Source organism: Equus quagga, chromosome 15, assembly GCF_021613505.1.
Source record: "Equus quagga isolate Etosha38 chromosome 15, UCLA_HA_Equagga_1.0, whole genome shotgun sequence".
Lineage (NCBI taxonomy): Eukaryota > Metazoa > Chordata > Mammalia > Perissodactyla > Equidae > Equus > Equus quagga.
In genome coordinates this window covers 18,145,091-18,166,234 of record NC_060281.1, presented here as the reverse complement: position 1 = coordinate 18,166,234, position 21,144 = coordinate 18,145,091, and the positions used below count along the sequence as shown (strand labels likewise).

The 21,144-nt window shown below is 35.0% G+C and overlaps 1 protein-coding gene across 1 annotated transcript in view; it reads left to right on the top strand.

Moving 5' to 3' along the window:
• The window catches only part of CD2AP (CD2 associated protein), a 128,499-nt gene that overhangs the window by 41,178 nt on the left and 66,177 nt on the right, over nt 1-21,144 (top strand). The window contains exons 3-5 of the mRNA XM_046639634.1: nt 7,866-8,019; nt 17,019-17,119; nt 20,187-20,307. Coding sequence (XP_046495590.1) covers nt 7,866-8,019; nt 17,019-17,119; nt 20,187-20,307 — 376 coding nt within the window. The remainder of the gene's footprint in view (nt 1-7,865; nt 8,020-17,018; nt 17,120-20,186; nt 20,308-21,144) is intronic.

Genomic DNA, 21,144 nt, shown 5'->3' with positions numbered 1-21,144 from the left:
AATAAAATGCCTTTGGAAATGTGATTCAGTTACTGAAAAGGGAGAGAAAGCAGACATCTGTGAGCACTTGTTATTAAAAGCTGAGGAATTGTGTTGAAGTCCTGGTAGAAGTATTAGTTGTAAAAGTATTTTAAAAAATCGTAACATTGGTTGAGGACCTTGGATCTAAATCTAAACTGTATTTTACCGAAGAGGGAACCTATGCTGAAAAAAGAAAAATGAATTACCTCCAATTCCAGTTCCCCACTTGGTCTCTGTGGACACTTGGAGGGGAGGAGCTCCTTGTTGTTGTTGGGCAGTGTGGGAGGTCAGGCTCTATTAGGCTTCCACTGATACCCTCCTTGCTGGAAGGGCAGGTGTGCCTTGTTTGTTCTGCCTTGTGCCTCCACGGACAGTAGGGGCAGAGGGGTCTCCTTCTCACCTGGTGGGGAGGAAAGTCCCAGCTTTCCACTTGGCCTTCTCTGACACCACCCTGGCTAAGATGTTGGGTAGTGGTGGTGGTTGGGGCCCCACATCATAGCCTGGTGAGTGTGTAAGTCTAGGCTCCCTACTTGGTCTTTGCTGGCATGGGTGGAGAAGTGGCTACAGTTTTTTTTTTTTTCTGTGGTACTTGACAGCAGTACTAGGCTACCCTTTCCTTGGCCCTTTGGCTAGAAAGAGCAGGCATTTCTTGGAGCTTTTTTCCTTCTCTGCTCAGTAGCATTTCTAAGTTGCTTGCTTCTCCAGTACTGAGTCTGGAATATATGAGGCAAAAAGAAAACCAAGTGAACTCAATAACCAGGTTCTGAGGAACGTGTTCTCCGACTGGGCTACCTTCTTTTCTCCAACTTAGCGACTATTTTTATCTGTTTATTTTTAATATATAATGTCTAGAGTTTTTAACTGTGCTTAAAGGAGTAGGGAACAGTACATCTATTCCATCTTTCTCTAAGAGGAAAATCCAGATGGTGATGTGTTTTATTAGAGATTGTAACACACATCCTTAACAGTCTTAAAAACTCATAATATGGAAGGGTTTCTCCTTTTAGAAGTGGTGTAGGAATAGCTGTTTTTTCTTAAGCTGTTGTTATAAAGCCAGTGTTCAGAAAAATATTAGTTACGATTAACACAAGAATAGATAAGCATTCAGTAAAAATGTAATAAGCATAATTGATGCCCTTTATTTTCTTTGAAGTTATGGCTCGCTTCTGAAGATTAAGGTAACACCTGAAAGTAGCTAGCAGTGCAATTGACTAGTTAAAGGCATTTAATAAATGGTAGTGGACTCTGTTCATTGTTGACTTTCCTATATGGCAGAGTGCATAGTCTGATCACCTGAGTGAGTCAGAGGAGGTTGGGAGGAGAAGGGAGGAACATTGCTGTAGAGCGCACACTTGGTGGTTTCACAAGTACTGAAGCAGCGGGGTTCTGGGGAAAGCAGAGAAATATCAGTGAAATAAGATATCAAAAGAGGTTAACAGAAATATCTTCATTAGTTGTACTTAAGGAGTATTTGCAGGACACTATTTATGCACAGGGGATGCTAATCTGTGAACTTTGAAGCAGCTTTCTTGTGAACTTTATACTGATCCTGGAGGTGCTACAGGTTATCAAATGATCTGTTACTCTTGTGATGTTTTTACTTTATGCTTTAAAAAATAGTGGATATCTTCACAGAAGATGTCTCAAGTGCTGGTAAGTGAATTGCTCTTCCTTATATTTTTGAATTTTTTGTTTTTTTGGGTTTTCTTTTGAGGAAGATTAGCCCTGAGCTTACATCTGCTGCCAATCCTCCCCTTTTTGCTGAGGAAGACTGGCCCTGAGCTAACATCCGTGCCCATCTTCCTCTACTTTACGTGTGGGACGCTTACCAAGCAGTGCCATGTCTGCACCTGGGATCCGAACTGGCGAACCCCGGGCCGCCGAAGTGAAACGTGCGCACTTAACCGCTGCACCACTGGGCCAGCCCCAGTTATATTTTTGAATTTAAAATAAAATTTTGATCCCTTTTGATGAAGAGTTCTCGGAACTTGATAAAGTGTTTTAGACTTTTTGATGTAATAAGGAACAAACAAAAGTTATTCACACAAGTATTTCAGGAAGTTGACAAGTGAATAAAAATCATTTGGATTTTTTTTCTTTGTTTGGACTTAAGTTTCTGGCAGTTTTTTTTCTATTTAGAAAAATGATTTAAATCATCGAATCTGCTTTTAAAAAAAATTTACAGTTTGACAACTTGTCTTGCATTTGAAAATGTTTGTTGTCATTTTATTTCTAGATTCCATAGGTTAATGGTTAAGTAGACATTAAATGTATTTAAAATCTTTTTAAAAGCTACTTTTAATGAAAAATTAAATAGCCGTATGGGGAATAAGATGATGATCTGATGTACATGGCTACTTTGGAAGGGTCTCAGTGATTTTTTTTTTTTTAATATGACATTCTTTTTCTAGAAGAGTGCTGATTTAGTTTTTAAATCTGTTGGTATTCCACTGTTTCCATAAGAAGAATTATTATTTGAATGAAGAAAATGACAGTTTGATTTTATGTGACCTTTCTTTTTTTTGAATCCTTTACTTTATGCAGACTCTTATTTAGTTCACTTAAATAAACCTCAGTGATGTTTTCATGTATTAGGAGATGTATTGCTGACTTTCATAGAACAGTTCAGGAAGCTAGCTTTATATCAGGAGAAGAACATTTGGTGTTTGACTTAGTTTCATTAATTGGAAACACATTAGAGTAGAAAACAACGCTGTAGATATCAGAATACTAGATGGAAGACAACTTTACTTGCTTATTGGGAATTGCAATAAAACAACAGATCAAATGTCAAAGTTGTGTATAGTTCTTTAGGATACGTCATAGTACATTTTCTGTTACATACTGTAAAACATTAACTATGCCTGCTGATTAAGAACAATTTGTTCTGTGACTTGGGTTATTTTTGATAATATTCTGAATCTCAGAGAGACTCTATGCACTGAATTAGGGAAATAGTTCCATACAGGTAATGCTAGAAAAGATATGTAAGGATTTGATTTAGTAATGTGTGCTCACGCAACCAAGATCTTTCTCTAAATATCCCAGAACAGTTTGACTTAATAGCACTGTTATTTGTGGGCACATTACATTTTTTATTGAAAAAAAATCACCGTGTAATACATGTTGAAACAAAATTCAAGAAGTATAGAAGTATCTGTACTGTGCAGAGTATGTTTCTTTCCTATTTATAACACTCTTTCAACCTCCTTCCACTTTGAGGAATTTGGTAGCTACTTTATAGACTGTTTTCTAAGAAAATCTTTTAAAGTGAGTTATTTTTACCCCCCCTTTCCCATTCTGTTTTTTATACCATAAATTTAAATTCAAGACATTATTATATAAATCATGTTAATGTTTACCCAGGACTTACCTGGAAAGTTAAATTCTATTTTTTCTGCTTAAGGAGTGAGTAAGTTTTGTTTCTACTGGGAATTTCAAGTTGTAGAAATAACTTAAACCAGGAAAGCTTGAGTTTGATATCTCCCAGTCTTGCTTTTTGGATCAGCACTCATTGCCTGCTTCTCAGTGTCATCTGTAGCTTCAGGGAGTCTAGCAACTTTGAGAGAAGGAGCTCTTTAGGCCTGGTGTTGTTTCAGTCAGACATACTAGCCCTCATTCCCTGCACTTCTTATCCTGAAACCCCTTCATCTTAGGGCTAAAAACACAAGTAACATTTTTTAAATTAACAAAACTAGTATGAAAAATGTCACCATTATAAATTATTAGGGTATTTTCAGTCCATTTTAACCAGTGTGGTATGTCTGAAAGAATATGGGTAAAAGAAGAGTTCTGTATTGTTTTTCCCACTCTATTTCACTTGGCTCTCATTAACATTCTTGTGATAGAAAAAGGAAAGGATAGGATGCCATTGACAATGAATGTACATCACTTCCCCCTCTTTCCTACTTTTGCCTTTTTCAAATGGGGGAGGGGCAGCTGAAATAGGGAAGCTCTTTGTCCATGTTGGGGAGACAGCAGTTATGTGGAGAATAGCATGTTTGGGGGAGAGAATAAATTTAGAAACTTTAAAAATAGTCCTGCTATATTATAACTGTCATTGTTGTTTCCCTTGATGATTTTGATAACGTTTGCACTCAGAAGATACATACTGATTTAATATTCAGGAGATTTTCTCCTGTTGGTCATTTTACTTTGGATTAAAAGTCTTTTGGTAAATATCTAATTTAATCATAATAAAAAGGAAAATCTCATGGCTTGAAGTAGTTCCTTCTGGATCATTCCTTATATACTATCACTTATATTCCAAAAAAAAAAAAAAAACGAAAAAACAAAAAAACTTTAGGAGTGGGGTAAACTATTTTGTTAGATTGAAAACCTAATTTTTCGTATATGGATGTAATGTTGACTCAGTCAAAGCTGAAACAGTGGACATGTACCAAATAAACATTCAATCTTTCTTATTTTCCTTATTCTTTAGTAATATCACTTTCCCATATTTTCTGATTTATGCTTCTATAAAGTTGGAGGTTCTAGTTCTATATAACCCTTTTGGAAATCATGAATGTTAAATTAAAAATAATTAAGTATATTTCTTAGCTTTAAATTGCCACAAGCAGAAGTGTAACTGTTTAGGAATTTGGTGATTAGATAACTTGTCTCTTTCATTTGAAAAGTCGAAAGAAGCTCTTGCGCTCTATCCTGGTTTTTATTATTCTTTGTGACCTTTGATTCTACGATAGAGAAGCTAATTGCTTTCTATTTTCAGATCATGATCATGTGCTGGCCATGGTCAGATGACCAAATTATTATGTAGATATATTACAATATGAAGGATGGGTTTGTGAATTTTGTTGATTATCTTTTAAGTTGTCTGCTTTTGGTTAGTGCAATCACAGTTAAGTATCTTTACTTACTTTAATAGGTGAAGAATAACTATATCCTTTCCAACCTTTTTAGCTCCTCCTCATTTAGTTATATTTGTCATCTTCCTTTAATTTACTACTTCCTTCTCCTTATCTATGAAACAAAACCAATCAATATAATGCATTCTTATCTATTTGGAGATTGTCCATATTGTATTTTTTTCTTGGCCAGTTCATACCGACATTACCTATTGTGTAGGAGTCTTCCTTCATTTGTACAATGAGAGTCAAAGTTTTTCTGAGTTTGCTTTGTTAGTACATGATGCTCTTTAAAGATGACTTTTTTTTTTTTTTACTGGATCTCCTGGCATCATTTTCAGAGCTGGGAAAGGAAGTGAAGTTGGTAGAAAATAGATGCTACAGTGTTAGTATACATTTTGTTTACTGGCCAATTAGGTAAAAGGAAGTAAAGGGCAGAAGAAGGAAGAAACACTGGAAGCCCTACTGACACTTCATAGATACTCAGTAAAATTTGTTGTTGAAGATAATATCCAAAGAGTAATTTGGTGGCACTGTGTGTCCATGAACTAGGGAAGAGAGTAGGTTGGTGAGAGAGAGAGAGTGTGTCTGTGTACGTGTATCTGGTGGTGGTAGATTGTAGCAGCTAGAGGTTCTGGAGGAAGTGGAGCCCAAAGCACACTTTTACCTTATTTGTAATTTTGCTTAGAGCCTTGAGGTTACTTGGTACTTGTGATAATGTCTTAGTTGGCACTTTATCTTTGGAAGACTCTAAACCTGAGTTTTCCCTATGCAGTGTAGGCTATATTTTTAATTTGCTTCTCCCCTTTCCTTTTGTATCTTTTGTCCTCAGAAGATGTATTATATCTAATATTCATGGCTGTAAATGTGTCAGAATATTGAAGATCCTTAAAATGTTTCTAGATCTGGAGCAGTATGTTGTAAATTAATTTTTTAAGAAATGAGAAACATTGTCTCAATTAATGTATCACACTTTTTCATGTGGTTAATTTCTATTAAAAGGTAACACAAATACCCAAAGTTACATAGCCAGTGAACAGGATAGAACCAAGATTTGCACCCAGGTGATCTGTCTCCTGAACCTGTACTCTTAATCACCTTTGGTCAAATTGAAGTCACTTTCCTAGAGGAACAAGATTTGAATGTTAAGTCAAGTTTTTGGTCTTCTGTACTAGAAAACAATAGCTCTCAGAGAGATGACTTTTTATTTTTTTTAAATGTAGGTAGCTCTTGAGACAGCAGATCCAAAATGAATATTCTTTGGCATGTTAAGGTTGTCACTACCAGTCTTTACATAGATTTTATGTTTTCGTTAGTTTGAAAAATATTTAGCGCAGTCTCAAAACTGAGGTTTTCAGATGTTGACATGTCAAGTATTATTAATAGCAAATTGAAGTATTTTTCCTTAAGTGCATTACCAGTAAAAATGAAGCAGTCTACATTGTGAAGTATTTTGTGTCTTTTATGATTTGTACTTTAATAGTTTTTCACAGTTCTCCAACTTAACAGTTTTCCCAAAATAAAAAACTTTTTTTCCGATTGCAAAATGATACGCGTTGTTACAAAAACAAAAAAGCAAGCATCAGACATTTCTGAAGAGTATAAAGAATCATCATCTGAAATCCTACCAGCTAGAGAATAACAACTGGTTAACATTGTGGTAGGCATAAACACCTGGAGATTGAAATTCTTTGTTAACTTTATGTGTAAAAATATCTTCTGGTTAATGATTTGCTTTTTTTTCATGGATACTTTTAATAAACAGAAATTGTTAATTTTAATAACAAATATGTGAGGTAGGAATCCACTTTCATTTCCTATCCCCTAAATATGTAACAGTAGTTTTAGAAACACTATATTTTAAGATTCAGTTTTTTCCTTACTTTTTGTCTGTTATAAATCAAGTTTGTCTGTTTATGGTCTCTTTATGTTGTTTCATTTATCAGTATGTCTGTTTTTATGCCAGTTACCACACTGTCTAATTTATAGTATCATATAGTTTTTCTTTATAACTAAGTTAAAAAAAGAAAAAAATCTCTTTGCTTTCTTTTCCCTTAAGTATTCTGGCTGATCTTGGCCTTTTGCTTTTCTATACAAATTTAGAACCAGTTTATTAAATTGCTCTCCCAAATCCATGGTATATTTATTGGAATTTGCATTGCATCATTACATCAATTTTAGGGAGAATTGATATCTTTATGATACTGAATTTTTGATTACTGAATGTGGCATAACTTCCCTTTTATTTGTCTTCTTTTGTCTTCCAATAAAATTACATAGTTCTTTTCATGAAGATTTCCTGTTTTCTGTCAGACCTATAACGTAGAGCAGGGTTCATCAAACTACAGCCCATGGGTGTCATCTGAATGTGACATGTTTTTATAATGTCCATGAGCTGAGAATGCTAGCTATGAATTTTATAAATGGTTGGGAAGAATCAAAAGAACAGTCTTCAGTAACGTGAGAATTATATGAAATTGAAATTATAGTGTCTGTAAGTAAAATTTTTTTGGAGCATAGCTATGTTCATTCATTTAAGTATATGATTGCTTTTGCACTACAAATGACAGCATTCATTGTTGAAACGGAGATTGTGTAGCCCACAAATCCTGAAATATTTTACTGTCTGGCCCTTTGTAGAAAAAGTTTGCCTATTCCTGACTTAGAATTATTGTTTGTCTTATTGTTTGTTTGTTTATGTATCTCAGGATTTCTTTGTTTATTGGGTGGAGGTGATGTTTCAGCCTCCATTTCTTTACTCCGTCTCCAGTTCTGATAAGACTTAAACTCCTGATGAGTCACTGTTACCAAAGTGTGCTGTATTCTTTAGGTATGTGGGGTCAGAGAAAAAGGTTGAATCTCTTGATACCATGTTTTATATAATGATCACTGTACCTGACTTTTGGTATTTTACAATTGAGAATTTAATTTAATAAAATACAACTTAATTTGCCTATTTACTCATTTCCCCTTTTATAGGAAGTTAAGAGAGAGACAGAATCCAAGGATGACAATTTGCCCATCAAACGGGAAAGGCATGGGAATGTAGCAAGTCTTGTGCAACGAATAAGCACCTATGGACTTCCAGCTGGTGGAATTCAGCCACATCCACAAACCAAAAACATTAAGAGGAGTATGTAAATAATTCCTTTCTGGTTTAATTAAATCAAAATAGTAAGATGTTTTATAACTGTTGGTAAATGACGTTAAGAAAAATTAGCTCAACTTTTTGCAGCAGATTGCAGAAGCTTCCTGCTTATTCTCATGTTACTAGTTATTGGCCCGTGGAGTCAGTCTTCCTATGATAATTCAGCATGAGCTGCTGACAACTGTCTATGGGAATTATAAATTAAACCATGAGGCTTTGTTTTCTTTTAATCTTGCAGGCTCTGTTGAATAGTTTAACACTTTGCCTTAAATTTATTTCACTATCATTTATTTAATGGGATGCTAAACTGTCTGCTTATCCTTAAGCATATAGATTTTTAAGCAGCAAGGATTTTATAGTATGTTTTCTTTAGAGGTTAGACACCTGAATATATACGTTGTTTTCCAAGGTGATTGGCCCAGAAGTGTGCCTTTTAAGTATTTGGTACTCTGTAAATATTTTAGGAGAACAGTTTAGCATAGAGGGAGAGTGCCACATTTGAAATAGACATGAGTTTGGGTTCATCTTGTGACCTTAGATCATTTAAACTCTTGAGTTTTATTTTGCTGCTGATGAGAAAGTGGTAAAAAGACAGGTAATATTGCTGTTCTCAAAGAGCTTATGGTCTTTGGAAAGACTTATTAAAAAGGTATTAAACATTAAACATGTACAAAGAAGTACGACATTTATGGGAACAGATAGTGTTTTAACTTAGTAAAACCTGAAGCCCCTTGATGTTGAATACTAACTATGATGTTCAGTTTGATTTAGTAAGTAGTAAATGGGTATTTAACGACATTTATCTTAGATCAATGTCTTTGTTATTGTGGTCTGTAAATCCTTTGTGGTACCACGTAGTCTGCAGTCATGAAATTTTGTTTATATACAGTTCACAAATGTAAGACTATTTATGATTTTTAAAAAGTCTCCTTATATCTCAACCTGTTGCTTTCTGTGCTACTGTCTGTGAAGTTTGAGGAAACCTCTACTTTCTGGGTTATATCACCCTTTGATTATTTTCATAAAATAAAAACATTTTCATAAAAGTGAAACAGATTTCATAACACCGAGACAGACGAATTAAAGGGTTCTGTGTGTTCTTTGTTTCCTGGTAAGTGCACTGTACAAACAATAGTTAGATATTACCTGTACTGCTTTCAGCCTGCCATCTGAGGGTGGATAGTTTCAGTATTGTCATTGTCCTGGACTCTGAAACTCTGGAGATTGGGGGACAGATAACAGAGAGTATGTCCACATCCTGTGTAAAGGTGGCCCTTTATATAGAATTTCTGTGTACAGGAGAATTTTTAGGCCCATGGAAGGGTTATTTATGACCTCTGCCTATTGTAAAATCTATTTACCACTTTCTTTAGCTTTACTGAGCTATAAAGGGACAAGTTTCTTCTTAAGTAGAGGCTAGACAAAGGGCTTCAAAGTTATGAATATTTTATTCATTTTGTCTGCTAATAGGAAAGGACACATGAATTTTGCCTTCCTCAAGAACCATGGTCATAATTCTTTTTCTTGTAAGAAGGAAAAACCATTATGTAGTCGGTGCCAGGAGGCTTAGGCTCTTTTTCCTAAGGATCTCCTCCATAACTTCTTTTTAAGTGCATGTACTGCAAGGACTAAATTGGTCATTTGGTGCTAGCTAATATTTTAAACAGGATGCAGGTTGTTTTTGCTTTCAGATTGCTTTTCCAGGAAAATCAAGCTAATGTTTTTTTTTTAAATCTGATTTTTATTTTGTTACTGTTAGTTTGCATCATATCCTTAATTCACAAAATAGACCAGTTATTCAAAAGTGGTTCATTGTAATAGTAGTAGATACTACTAACCAATACTATTAATATTAAAAAAAAACTTAAAATAGTTGTAAAGGTTGATAATGATAAAAACTGCAGTGTGACTGTTCAGTGTAAATCTCTGTGTGTACCAAGACAGGTGAGTCTGCACGTGTGTGGAATTTTGTCTAAACAACTAAACAGGAGACATGCAATTAGATAGCTGAATATCTGGAAACTGGACTTAACTATTTTTCTGTAGTCTATAAAGCCAAAAACTTGGCTTTTTTGTGAAGTCTAGTCATGAAGCCATTGAAACTTTTGTTATTGCATGTAAGTTAAGCATGATAACTTCTTTGGTAAGACAAGCAGGTATTTTCTAGACTGGGTACAGAATGATGTTTTCTGGGACAGAGTTTATTACGATAAGTTGCTAAAGTTCTAGAAGAGAAGAAATTTACACTTCTCATAGTAAAAGCAGGAACAAGTCACATTACTGCTGAGACCCTTGTAAAATTGGGCACAAAGATAATGGGGTAGAGTATTTTACTTACAGAGTAAAGAACTGACGTCTTTCAGCATCACAACTCTATATAACATTCATTGTGGAACATTAGTAGATATTTCACTTTATATTTGGAAAAAATTGATGCTAGATGTAACTCTATTCTTGGCATGTGAGGGAAAACATTAGTGCCTGTAACCTTGTTAGTGGAAATTCATGCTATGGAAGTGATTTTTCATCTATTTAATAATTATTTTGAATATGAAAGATACATTGTGATTGATAGATCACTAGTAGTTGTTCCAAAAGAAATCAAGTTGCTACATGAAAAATTAATTGACTAGAACGTCAGTCTACACAGTGTTTCATTTCCAGAAAACATTCAGTAGCATGTAGTGTGCCTCCTGATTTTGAGTCAGTGCTGAAGAAAATAGTGAGAATTCTGAATACCATCAAAATATGGTCACTGACTATATATGTTTACATCATACATTAAAAAAAAATGGGTCTATTGGTTCAGGCTCTGCTCTTTGACATTAAAATGTTCTGACTCATAAAGAGAAAAAGGCTCACACACATGACTCCTCCCCAGCCGCAGCCTCTCAGATAAATGGGGCAGGGTGTTCTGACTTTCTGTTTTATCTTGAAAAATTTAAAATCTTACAGAAAAGTTGAGAGAATAATTGTACGTTGAACATAGCATAGTCTTCACCTAAATTTGCTGTTAACATTTTGTCACAATGGCTTTATCTCTGTATCTGTATACATATACAAATACAGTTTTTTAAATAAAGATTGGCACCTGAGCTAACATCTGTTGCCAATCTTCTTCTTCTTCTTCTTTTTTTTTTTCCTTCTTCTCCTCCTCCCGAAAGCCCCAGAGTACATAGTTGTAGATTCTAGTTCTGAGTGCCTCTAGTTGTGCTATGTGGGATGCCGCCTCAGCATCGCCGGATGAACAGTGCCATGTCTGTGCCCAGGATCCGAAATGGTGAAACTCTGGGCTGGCGAAGTGAGTGTGTGAACTTAACCACTTGGCCACAGGGCCTGCCCCTATAAATACATTTTTTAACTGAATCAGTTGGAAGTACATTGTAGACATGATGCTTTGTCACTGATCACATAAGTTTTTCTTCCTGATGGTGATAATGATAATATATTCTAAGATTTTGGTTGTCTTAATCAAGTAGTATATCTCAGCAATATACCTAGACTCTTGATCAGCTCGAATCTTTAAGTTGTAATGGCCTAAGTATTATGATTTTTTTTTTACTAAGAATAAGAAAGAATTTTTAAAGAAGATTCAACCATATAGCAAATGGTTCAGTCTCTGTTTCTTAACGTTTGATGATTTTTCTCTGCTTACTGGAGAAAGAAATTGATTAAGAAAACTTTTTTTTTTTTAAAGATTGGCACCTGAGCTAGCATCTATTGCCAGTCTTTATTTTTTTTTTTATTCTTCTCCCCAAAGCCCCCCAGTACATAGTTATATATTCTAGTTGTAAGTGCCTTTGGTTGTGCTATGTGGGACGCTGCCTCAGCATGACCTGACGAGCAGTGCCGTGTCCGCACTCAGGATCCGAACGGGTGAAACCCTGGGCTGCCAAAACCAAGCATGGGAACTTAACTACTCAGATACCAGGCTGGCTCCCTAAAAATTTTTTTGACATTAGAAAAATGTAAATACTGTAGTAAAACCTGAAGATATAGTTTCCAGAACCAAATGGAACCAAAAGTACATCAGGAATCCTTTTGCTGCTATCTCCAAAGTTTTAGCATCAGCCTCCCAGCATCTGAGTATGGTGTGCTCTTCATTTTAGCATTTGATGGAAAGATTAAAAACAATGATCTTCAGTGAGAAATAGTTCCATAATTTGAGAGCTCTATTTGATCTGAATATTTAGATCTATTTTTCAGAACCATGATATGCTTGCAGTTCTTGATGGACCGCCATTTGAAAATTTAGAATTTTCTATTTTACTAGAAAAAATGTGGAAAGTGACTTTACTGAGTGTGAAATTTCACAAAATTAGATTTTGTTTTTTGAAAAATACCAAACATTTCTAAAAAAGTTTTTTGAAATTTTTCAACATTTATATGCTGAATGCCTTAATACCTGTGAGTATAAGACCATGAGAGCAGTGTTAGAGTGCGCAATCAAATCTGCCAAATAAAGGTGGGTATGGATAATGATTCAAAACTCACAGTCTAGCGGGGGAAGTCATCAACTTACTATAAATAGGGACTACAGTAATAATTACCTCATAGAATTTTAGAGATATTAACATGTTAAATGTTATAAGAAGTGCTTGATAAATGTTTTTAATTATTATTATTGTGTTTTATGCTATTAAGAACCATATTAGAGACATATGTAATGGGCAGTTATGATTTAAAGGAAGGGGCAGTTCTATATTGGAGTTGTCAAGCAGGGTGTATTTAAGCTCTTATTTAGGTAGGACATGTCATTCACTTGATGATAAAGGAATATGGCTTTCCAGGTAGAATTGCTACCTTTGGGAGACCCACGAGATAAGCAAGTGCATGGTATTTTCAGGAAATAAGCATCCGAGTTGGCTAGACTGCTTGAGCAATGTTAAAGCACTTTGTAGTCTCTAAAGGAGGCAGCATGATATAGTGGAAAGATAAAAGTCCTATGATGATGATAACAAGTTTTTATGATCTCTTGTGTGGGAGATGTTTGTGACTTAGAATAGTACTGATACATAAAAGACATCAAGTAAGTCCCTGTCTTGCTTTTCTCCTTTATCCTCTTCCTTGTTTAATAGCTTTATTTATGAAATATTGATTTAAAAAGACTGACTTATTAATTTCTTGGTAGATCTGAAAAGCTATATGGAGGTTACTTGTGATAAGAAAATACTAGTCATAGTTATTTTTTTAAAATTGACTAATTTCACACATCCTTTTATTGATAGCTCTACTCTTACACATATTGTTTTATTTTCTTTTGTGCTTAACGGGGTTCTGATACATTGTAGAAATTCAGTAAATATTTATTGACCGATGTGTATGGGTAGACATTATGTATGCCCTTTGAAATGTGAAAAATCTCAAAATTCCTTCAGTTGTGCTGCCAGTTAATAGATGAGTTCAATATAGGCAGTCACCTCAACTTATGAGTGAACCTTATTTAAATATGGAATCATGTGAAAAATTTTTCTTTTTTCAATAAATGACTCAAATTTTGTGGTAATAATAAGGGCTCTTTAGATGTTATTATCCCATATGGCTTTTTCCTTTGAAAAATGAAAAATTTCTTTGCAAATGATTTTGCAGTCTATTTTGGAAAAACCACTCTGTGGAGAGTTATGAGTAGTGTGAGAGGAAAAGGAAAACAAAGCTTTTGGTTAAAATTTAACTAGGCTGCTCAAAATTAATTGATAATGTTTGGAGGCAGGGAGGCTAATTAATACTCTATTGACTTTAAATCATTTAAAAAAATATTGATACTCATTAAAAAGCAAGCTACATTTTTTTTTAAAGGTCTAAGATTATCAGAAAGATAGAAAGGATTTTCTTTGAAGTGTACCCTGAGCAAAATAGATTTTTCTTTTCAATAATATAGATCATTTTCCCCTCATCTATGCAGTGGTTAACTTCAGAGAATACGTTTATGAACACATTTTCTCAGGGTCACTTCAGCAACTTGCAGAAGTATTTAGGGACTGTATTTATCTAGTGTAAGAGATGAGAAGTCCCGCATTATGTATAAAACCACTAATTATTACTTAAAAATTTATTCTGAGACCTGATGAAAGGTGACATTTGAAAAATTTTACTGTAAACTCTGGGTTAGTTATAAAAGTATGGTCAGTGTTTACCTTCTTTGGTTCTTTTTATTGTAAAATTTTTAAAAAATCAGATGTAATTATTCATTTAAGAAGAGAGGAAACTGTTACTGAGATGTAACTGTTTCTTGTTTGGAGACTCGGTTCTTCTACTTGATTGTTGTGTTTATTTTGTGTCTCTTTCATGGTGTTGGTTGCATGTAATGTGCTTTTTTTGTTGTTTTGCGGGTTCAGTTGGGTTTATTTTTTGTTTTGATAAACCATTTTGTAGATCCATAGACTGTCAGAGCTCAAGTAACTGTCATGGTTCTCTAGTCCAGTTCTTGTTTTGTAGTTCAGGGAATTGATTCTTAGAGAACTTAGGTCAAATAATTAGGTAATGACAGCCGTATGTCTTTTTTTACTGTATAAAAATGTTTGTTTGGAGATTTTATGACATGATTTGATGCAGTGAAATTGTACCTATCTGGATTACTTCTTAGAATTCTCCTTTGTTGCCAGCAAGAACAGTTTCTTTAGAATCCTGCGAGGATTTCATTGGGGAAAGGTTTCCTTGACCTAGAACGTCTGCCACATCTTTTCCACCTGCTCACATTCATATCTTTCATTGTATAAATCGGTTACCAGTTCTTCTTTGAAGCCTTCCACATCTGCTCAAGTTCAAACCTGTACTTTCTATTAATTTTTGGGAAGTTTGTAGTTTATACTGTATATTTTAATATCTCATTATGTATTCGTGTTTTATGACTAATTGTTTAATGTGCATGCTTCTTGTCTCCTGAGTCCTGTTAGTTCCTTAAGTGTACATTTAAATTATTGAGAAAAATCTTAGGATTGTTGGTGGTAAAGAGGTGATGGAATGGAGACCCTCTTGTCATGATATTTCTTGGCATTGATACCTTATGGTTAGGGCTAGATGTTTGTTCATTCAAAATAAATTCATTCAAAAATATTTAATGTACCTGATAGAAGCCAGGCACTATGCTAGGTGCCGAGGATAGAGCAGTTAACAAACTCAGTGCTCATTTATCTTTAGCCTGCAGGGTAGAGGGAGTACACATAAGAACATAAGTCATTATGATAGAATGAAAAGGAAAAGATGAGTTGTCAATAACAGGTAGGTTGCAGAAGTCAATAGGGTAAGTATTGAGTGCTGTAGAAGCACAAAGGAAGAGTACCTAATCCAGAAAGCTATTTGGGAGGAAGTTTGTTTTCACCTGAGACCTGAAGATAGTTGAAGGCTGACAAGGGTGGGCTTTTTGGATGAAAGTAAAGTGCCCTAGAAACAGTATGTTGAAATCTCAGAAGAAGTAGGGCATGCCATTTTCAAGGAATTAGGTAAAACCAGTATAACTAGAGCATTGAGTGCAAGATTGAGAATCACCTAGGGATCTTGTTAAAGTGCAGATTCTGATTCAACTTGCTAGGGCTGTGTAACAAAATACCACAGACTGGGTGGCTTGAACAACAGAAATTTATTTTCTCATTGTGCTGGAGGCTAGAAATATAAAATCAAGGTGCTGTCAGCATTGGATCCTGGTGAGGCCTCTTTTCCTGGCTTGCAGGTGGCTGCCTTCTCCGTGTCCTCATATGGTCTTTTGTGTGTGTGTGTGTGGGTGTGCGCGCACGTGCGTGCGTGTGCGTGCATGTGCACAGTTAGGTCTGTGTGGGGATTAGAGTCCCACTCGTATGACCTTACTTAACCTTAATTACCTCTCAAAAGGCTCTATCTCCAAATACAGTCATTTTAGGGGTTAGGGCTTCAGTATACGAATTTTGGGAGGATACAGTTCAGTCCATAACAAGTAGGTCTCTGGTGGAGCCTGAGATACTGCATTTCTAACAAGTTCCTGGGTGATACTGTTGCTGCTGGTCTGAGGAACATACTTCGAGTAGCAAGAAGTAATCCTTTAATCAACTATACCTGGTCATCTACCCATAGCTGCTTCAATGAGTCACTTTTAAAGATGGGAGTGAGTTCTCAAATCTTAGTGTTTGAAAGAAGTTGAAAACCACAAGCCTGGATGGTTGTAAATGATCATTACTGTCTAAATAAATGAAGCTTGATTGGAAAGGTAATATAAAATTATTATTATTATTTTAAGATTTTATTTTTTTCCTTTTTCTCCCCAAAGCCCCCTGGTACATAGTTGTATATTCTTTGTTGTGGGTCCTTCTAGTTGTGGCATGTGGGACGCTGCTTCAGCGTGGTTTGATGAGCAGTGCCATGTCCGCACCCGGAATTCGAACCAACGAAACACTGGGCTGCCTGCAGCGGAGCACGCGAACTTAACCACTCGGCCACCGGGCCAGCCCCAATATAAAATTATTTTTGTTTTTGCCTATGCGAGTTTGATTTTTATCTGTCAGAAAATAGAGCTATTAAAGAAGATAAAATATATTTTAGATTTGTGCATTTTGCCTCTTTTTACACTCTCTTAAATTAGTATATTTTAAGTATTCCTAGACTTTGATCAAGAAGTAGTCTGAAAATCACTGGCTTCGAGGACTTGTCTGTGATGAATTTGTTGTGCCAACAGTGTCTTTTATTGTCTGTATTTCTAGTCTCAAAATTGGCAGTGGATATTTTGCTTTTGTGTAATTGGTGGGATCAGATGTATAAGTAGATTTCATTACCAGGAGCGTTGTACCGTATTTGTAGTTGGTTTGAATTTATTTTGAGATGACTAGACTGTAGTGGGAAGGCAAGGTGGAAAGCCAACCAGAACTGGTGGTGTGTGGTTAGCTGCTTAAAATGCTTACATGTTCTGTTTTTATGTATACATATAAATCTAATGATAGTAAACATAGTATGTAAATAAAGGTGCTATTGTTTGTTTTAATGATCTTTCTTAACCTAATTTTTTATGTTACTTCCTTCAGAGACCAAGAAGCGTCAGTGTAAAGTTCTCTTTGAATACATTCCACAAAATGAGGATGAACTGGAGCTGAAAGTGGGAGATATTATTGATATTAATGAAGAGGTAAGGAACACATATGTGTTAGAGATAAAGCAGCAATTGGAATTGATGCTTTGGGTATTAGAAAAATATTTTGTAAGAATGTTAATTTTTGTGGGGTTTTTTTTGCCAGTTTCACTGCTTTTTGTAAAAATTTTAAGATACATACTTTAAAATGGATCTCTAGTGACTTAATGCAAGGTTGTCTTCTCTGTAGAAATAAAGCCTTACTCTTCATTGCTGTACCTCATATTTGTGTACTCTATTTGTATCTGTTGACTTTAGGAATAAAAAAAACCTTTTTTAAAGCTAAAAATTAATGTAATAAGTAGCTAAGAATATAAACAAACCTTTTCTTTGATTCTAAATTCACCTTAGATACAAAGCAGTATAATGGAAGGATTTTTACCTTTTGTTTAGCAAAGGGATACAAAAGCAGAATATTTTAAAAAGCTTTGTTTGAATTATCACATTCAAATATTAACCAAAAACACTTTTCCCACATTTTTATATGTTAGAATGAGATTTAAAAATACTTAAAAAATAATTTCTTGTGTCTGCTTTTATTGTGAGAGGAATAATAAAGTTTTATTTGGCAACTGAAGATCCCATTTTCAGAGTGTATGATTTGATATCATATATTGTCACAGGAATTGCTTTTGTGTCATAACATCATGTAATGAAATTTCTCACTTATATTTGTGTTAAATTCCAATGTGTTTATACAAAAGGCAACTGTTTTATTTCCACCAGGTGGCAATAATAATAGTTAACCTTTATTGAGCCTATATTATGTCAGAGGCACTGTGCTAAGTGTTTCACATTTATTATTTCCTTTAAATTTCTAAACAACCTAAGGAGATAAGAATTTTTATCCCCATTTTACGTATGAAGAGATTGAATCGCAGAAGATAAGTGATTGGCTCTTCCAATTACTGTTGCTGAATAACATGCCATACCAGACTTTGTGGCAAAGAACAACTGTTTTATTAGGGTCTTGGCTTATTTGGGTCAGGAATTCAGATAGGGCACCCCAGGGATGGCTTGTCTCTGTTCTGTGATGTAGGGGACCTCAGCTAGAAAGACTTAAAATTGAGTGCTGGTGGAATCTTAGGAATGCTCCTTCACTGACACGTCTGGTGCCTAGAAGGCTCAGAAATTGGGCTGCCAATGGAGAGCCGTTATGTAGCTTCTCTCTTTGGCTTGGCTTTCTTGCTGTGTTGGGACCTTAGGGGTGTCAGGGTAGCTGGACTTATGACATGGCAGTTCAGGGCTCTAAGTGTAAGTAAGCATTTCAGTAAACATGGCGATAGTGTTTTATAATCTAACCTTGGAAGTGATAGTGTCACTTTCACCACCTTCTCTTGGTTATGAGCGTGTCATAAGCCATCAAGATTGAAGGGGGTCGGAACAAAGACCCCTTCTAGGTGTGAGGAGTGTCACGATTACATTGTAGGTGAGCATGTGGGGTAAATTTTGTTTCAGCCATCTTTGCCCAAGTTGCATGTCTGGTATGCAGAGGAGCCAGAATCTGAATCCACACAGTCTGTTTTTGAGTCAGTGTTCTTTACCATTATATACTACCCTACCTCTTAAGAGTACCTTAATTAATAGGAATTGTTATATGCTTATTTACCCTAACTATGTAATTGATGCCAATTTGGGATCCAGGAGTAGATAATAGTTCGCTGATGTTTCTCTCTCTTTGTTGTGCCTGTTCCAGGTTGGTTTACGAATCTCCAACACATCTGGTTTAAACTCCCAGTCCTTTGGTGCCTCCTTAAGTCTGCTAAACATTCTGAACTCTTCACACTTAACTGCCTTCCATTCCTCCCTCAAGCAGCTTGTATTCTAGCCACCTTGTATTTCAGCTATATATATTCCATGAATAAGTCCTTTATTTTTATGTCACCATATTTTTCACATGCTTTATACCTGGAAAACTCTTAATCAGCCTTTAATATCCAGCTGTTTTGTCATTTCCCTTTAGAGGAGTCTCTTTTGATTCTTTTAAGCCCGTCCTTTGTGCTCGTACAGCATTTTGTTCCTACTTTTCTTACAGCAACTCTTACATTGTAACTATTTGCTTATTGTTTGTTTTCTTCTTTAGATTTTTTTTGTTCAAAGAGAGAGATTTCTCATATGCAAATTTGAATCTTTCCCTAGCACCTAACACCATGGCTTGTACATAGTGAATGCCTATTGGATGAATAACTTATTAAAGTTTGCTTTGTAATTATGATGAAGTAAAACAAACTTAAAAACATATTTTAAGCAGAAAAAAACTTTTTCCAGCTATGATAATTGCATGTACTGCTAAGTGAATTTTGACAGTGAATAGCTTACTCTTTAAACAGTTTTTACCTGTTAATACCTGTTAGCATCCTTAGCAGAAACTATACATTTTAAAACAGTTATTAAATATTATTAAATAACTTCATGGAAATTGAGTAACCTCGTTATTAGTGAATGTTAAGTATTTTTCTGAAGAGTTTTGTTTCTGAGGGTATTTCTGTTTGGGGTAGGGGAGAGTGTTTAATAGAGCCTGGCATCTGGATTTTTAAAAATAAGTGATTCTTTCTTATACTTGAGTTAAGACTCACTGGTTAATTAAAAGGTTTAGTAATTTTATATGTGATTTGGAAAGTTATATTCTTACATTCATGAAACTTTTTCCAAATACTCAAATATGTGTCATAATTACAGTCCGAGGCTCAATGGTATTTAAAAGAGTGACATTCCAGAAGGAAGCTGTCTACTTCTTGCTGTTAATACATTATTATTGGTTGTCTGATACTTTCATGAAAATTATTTACTTACATAGGTTACAAATGATTACAAGTTCTCATTGTAAATGTTGCAAAGTGCTATTGATATCACTAATCTCATCTGTGATTAACCCAGTCTACTTAGAATTAATCTACTTAAAATATATTTATATTTTTCCCCGTTGCATTTTCTTATAGATTTAAAGGGATTATTTTGCATCACTAACTTTGTGCTTATTCGCTTCTGTAGCTTGATTTTCCCATGGGGGAAGATTTTCGTTGAAGAGAAATTTTTATTATTTTTGAGTTGTGAACTCTTTCAGGTAGAAGAAGGCTGGTGGAGTGGAACCTTGAACAACAAGTTGGGACTGTTTCCCTCCAATTTTGTGCAAGAATTAGAGGTAACAGATGATGGTGAAGCTCATGAAGCCCAGGAGGATTCAGGTAGACTTTAAAACATTTGCATAGATTTAAACAGACTTCATATTTGACCTAGTGTTTACTTTGTATTTTTTGAAACTCTATTCTTAGTTTTGAACTATGAGCTTCAGTTTATGTACCTTAAGAAAGCAGCTTATGAGAGCGACTTAAAATGAACTAAATATCTAGGCAAGTAATTTAAAAGTTTTTCTTCTTTGATGTCTGCTTCAACCCGAAGTATACTACCTAGGTTATATGATTTTGTCTCACTTAAGATATACTTATGTACATCTTTGATCTGAGTTTACAAATGGCCTATCTAATTTAGAAATTTTAGAAATTAAAAAAACCTTCCTTTTGTTCTTTTCCATATTCACATAATAGATTTTGTTTTCTCTGTGCAGCCAGAATATCATTTAATTAATTTGTAATTTTTGTCATTTAGAGACTCACCCACAAATTCATCTTAAGTTTGCTCATCATTCAAAAGTGAGATTGAGGGGGCTGGCCCGGTGGCGCAGCGTTAAGTGCGCACGCTCTGCTTTGGAGGCCCGGTATTCGCTGGTTCAGATCCCGGGTGCGGACATTGCACTGCTTGGCAAGCCATGCTGTGGCAGGCGTCCCACATATAAAGTAGAGGAAGGTGGGCATGGATGTTAGCTCAGGGCCAGCCTTCCTCAGTGAAAAGAGGAGGATTGGCAGCAGATGTTAGCTCAGGGCTAATCTTCCTGAAAAAAAAGTGTGATTGAGAAAATTATACTCCAGAGCTAGATTTACGTTTTTTACTTTTAAGAATTGCTGTGGAATTTAGGAGAATTTTTTTTTTTAAAGAGAAATTGAATTCATAAGTGATAATGCAGG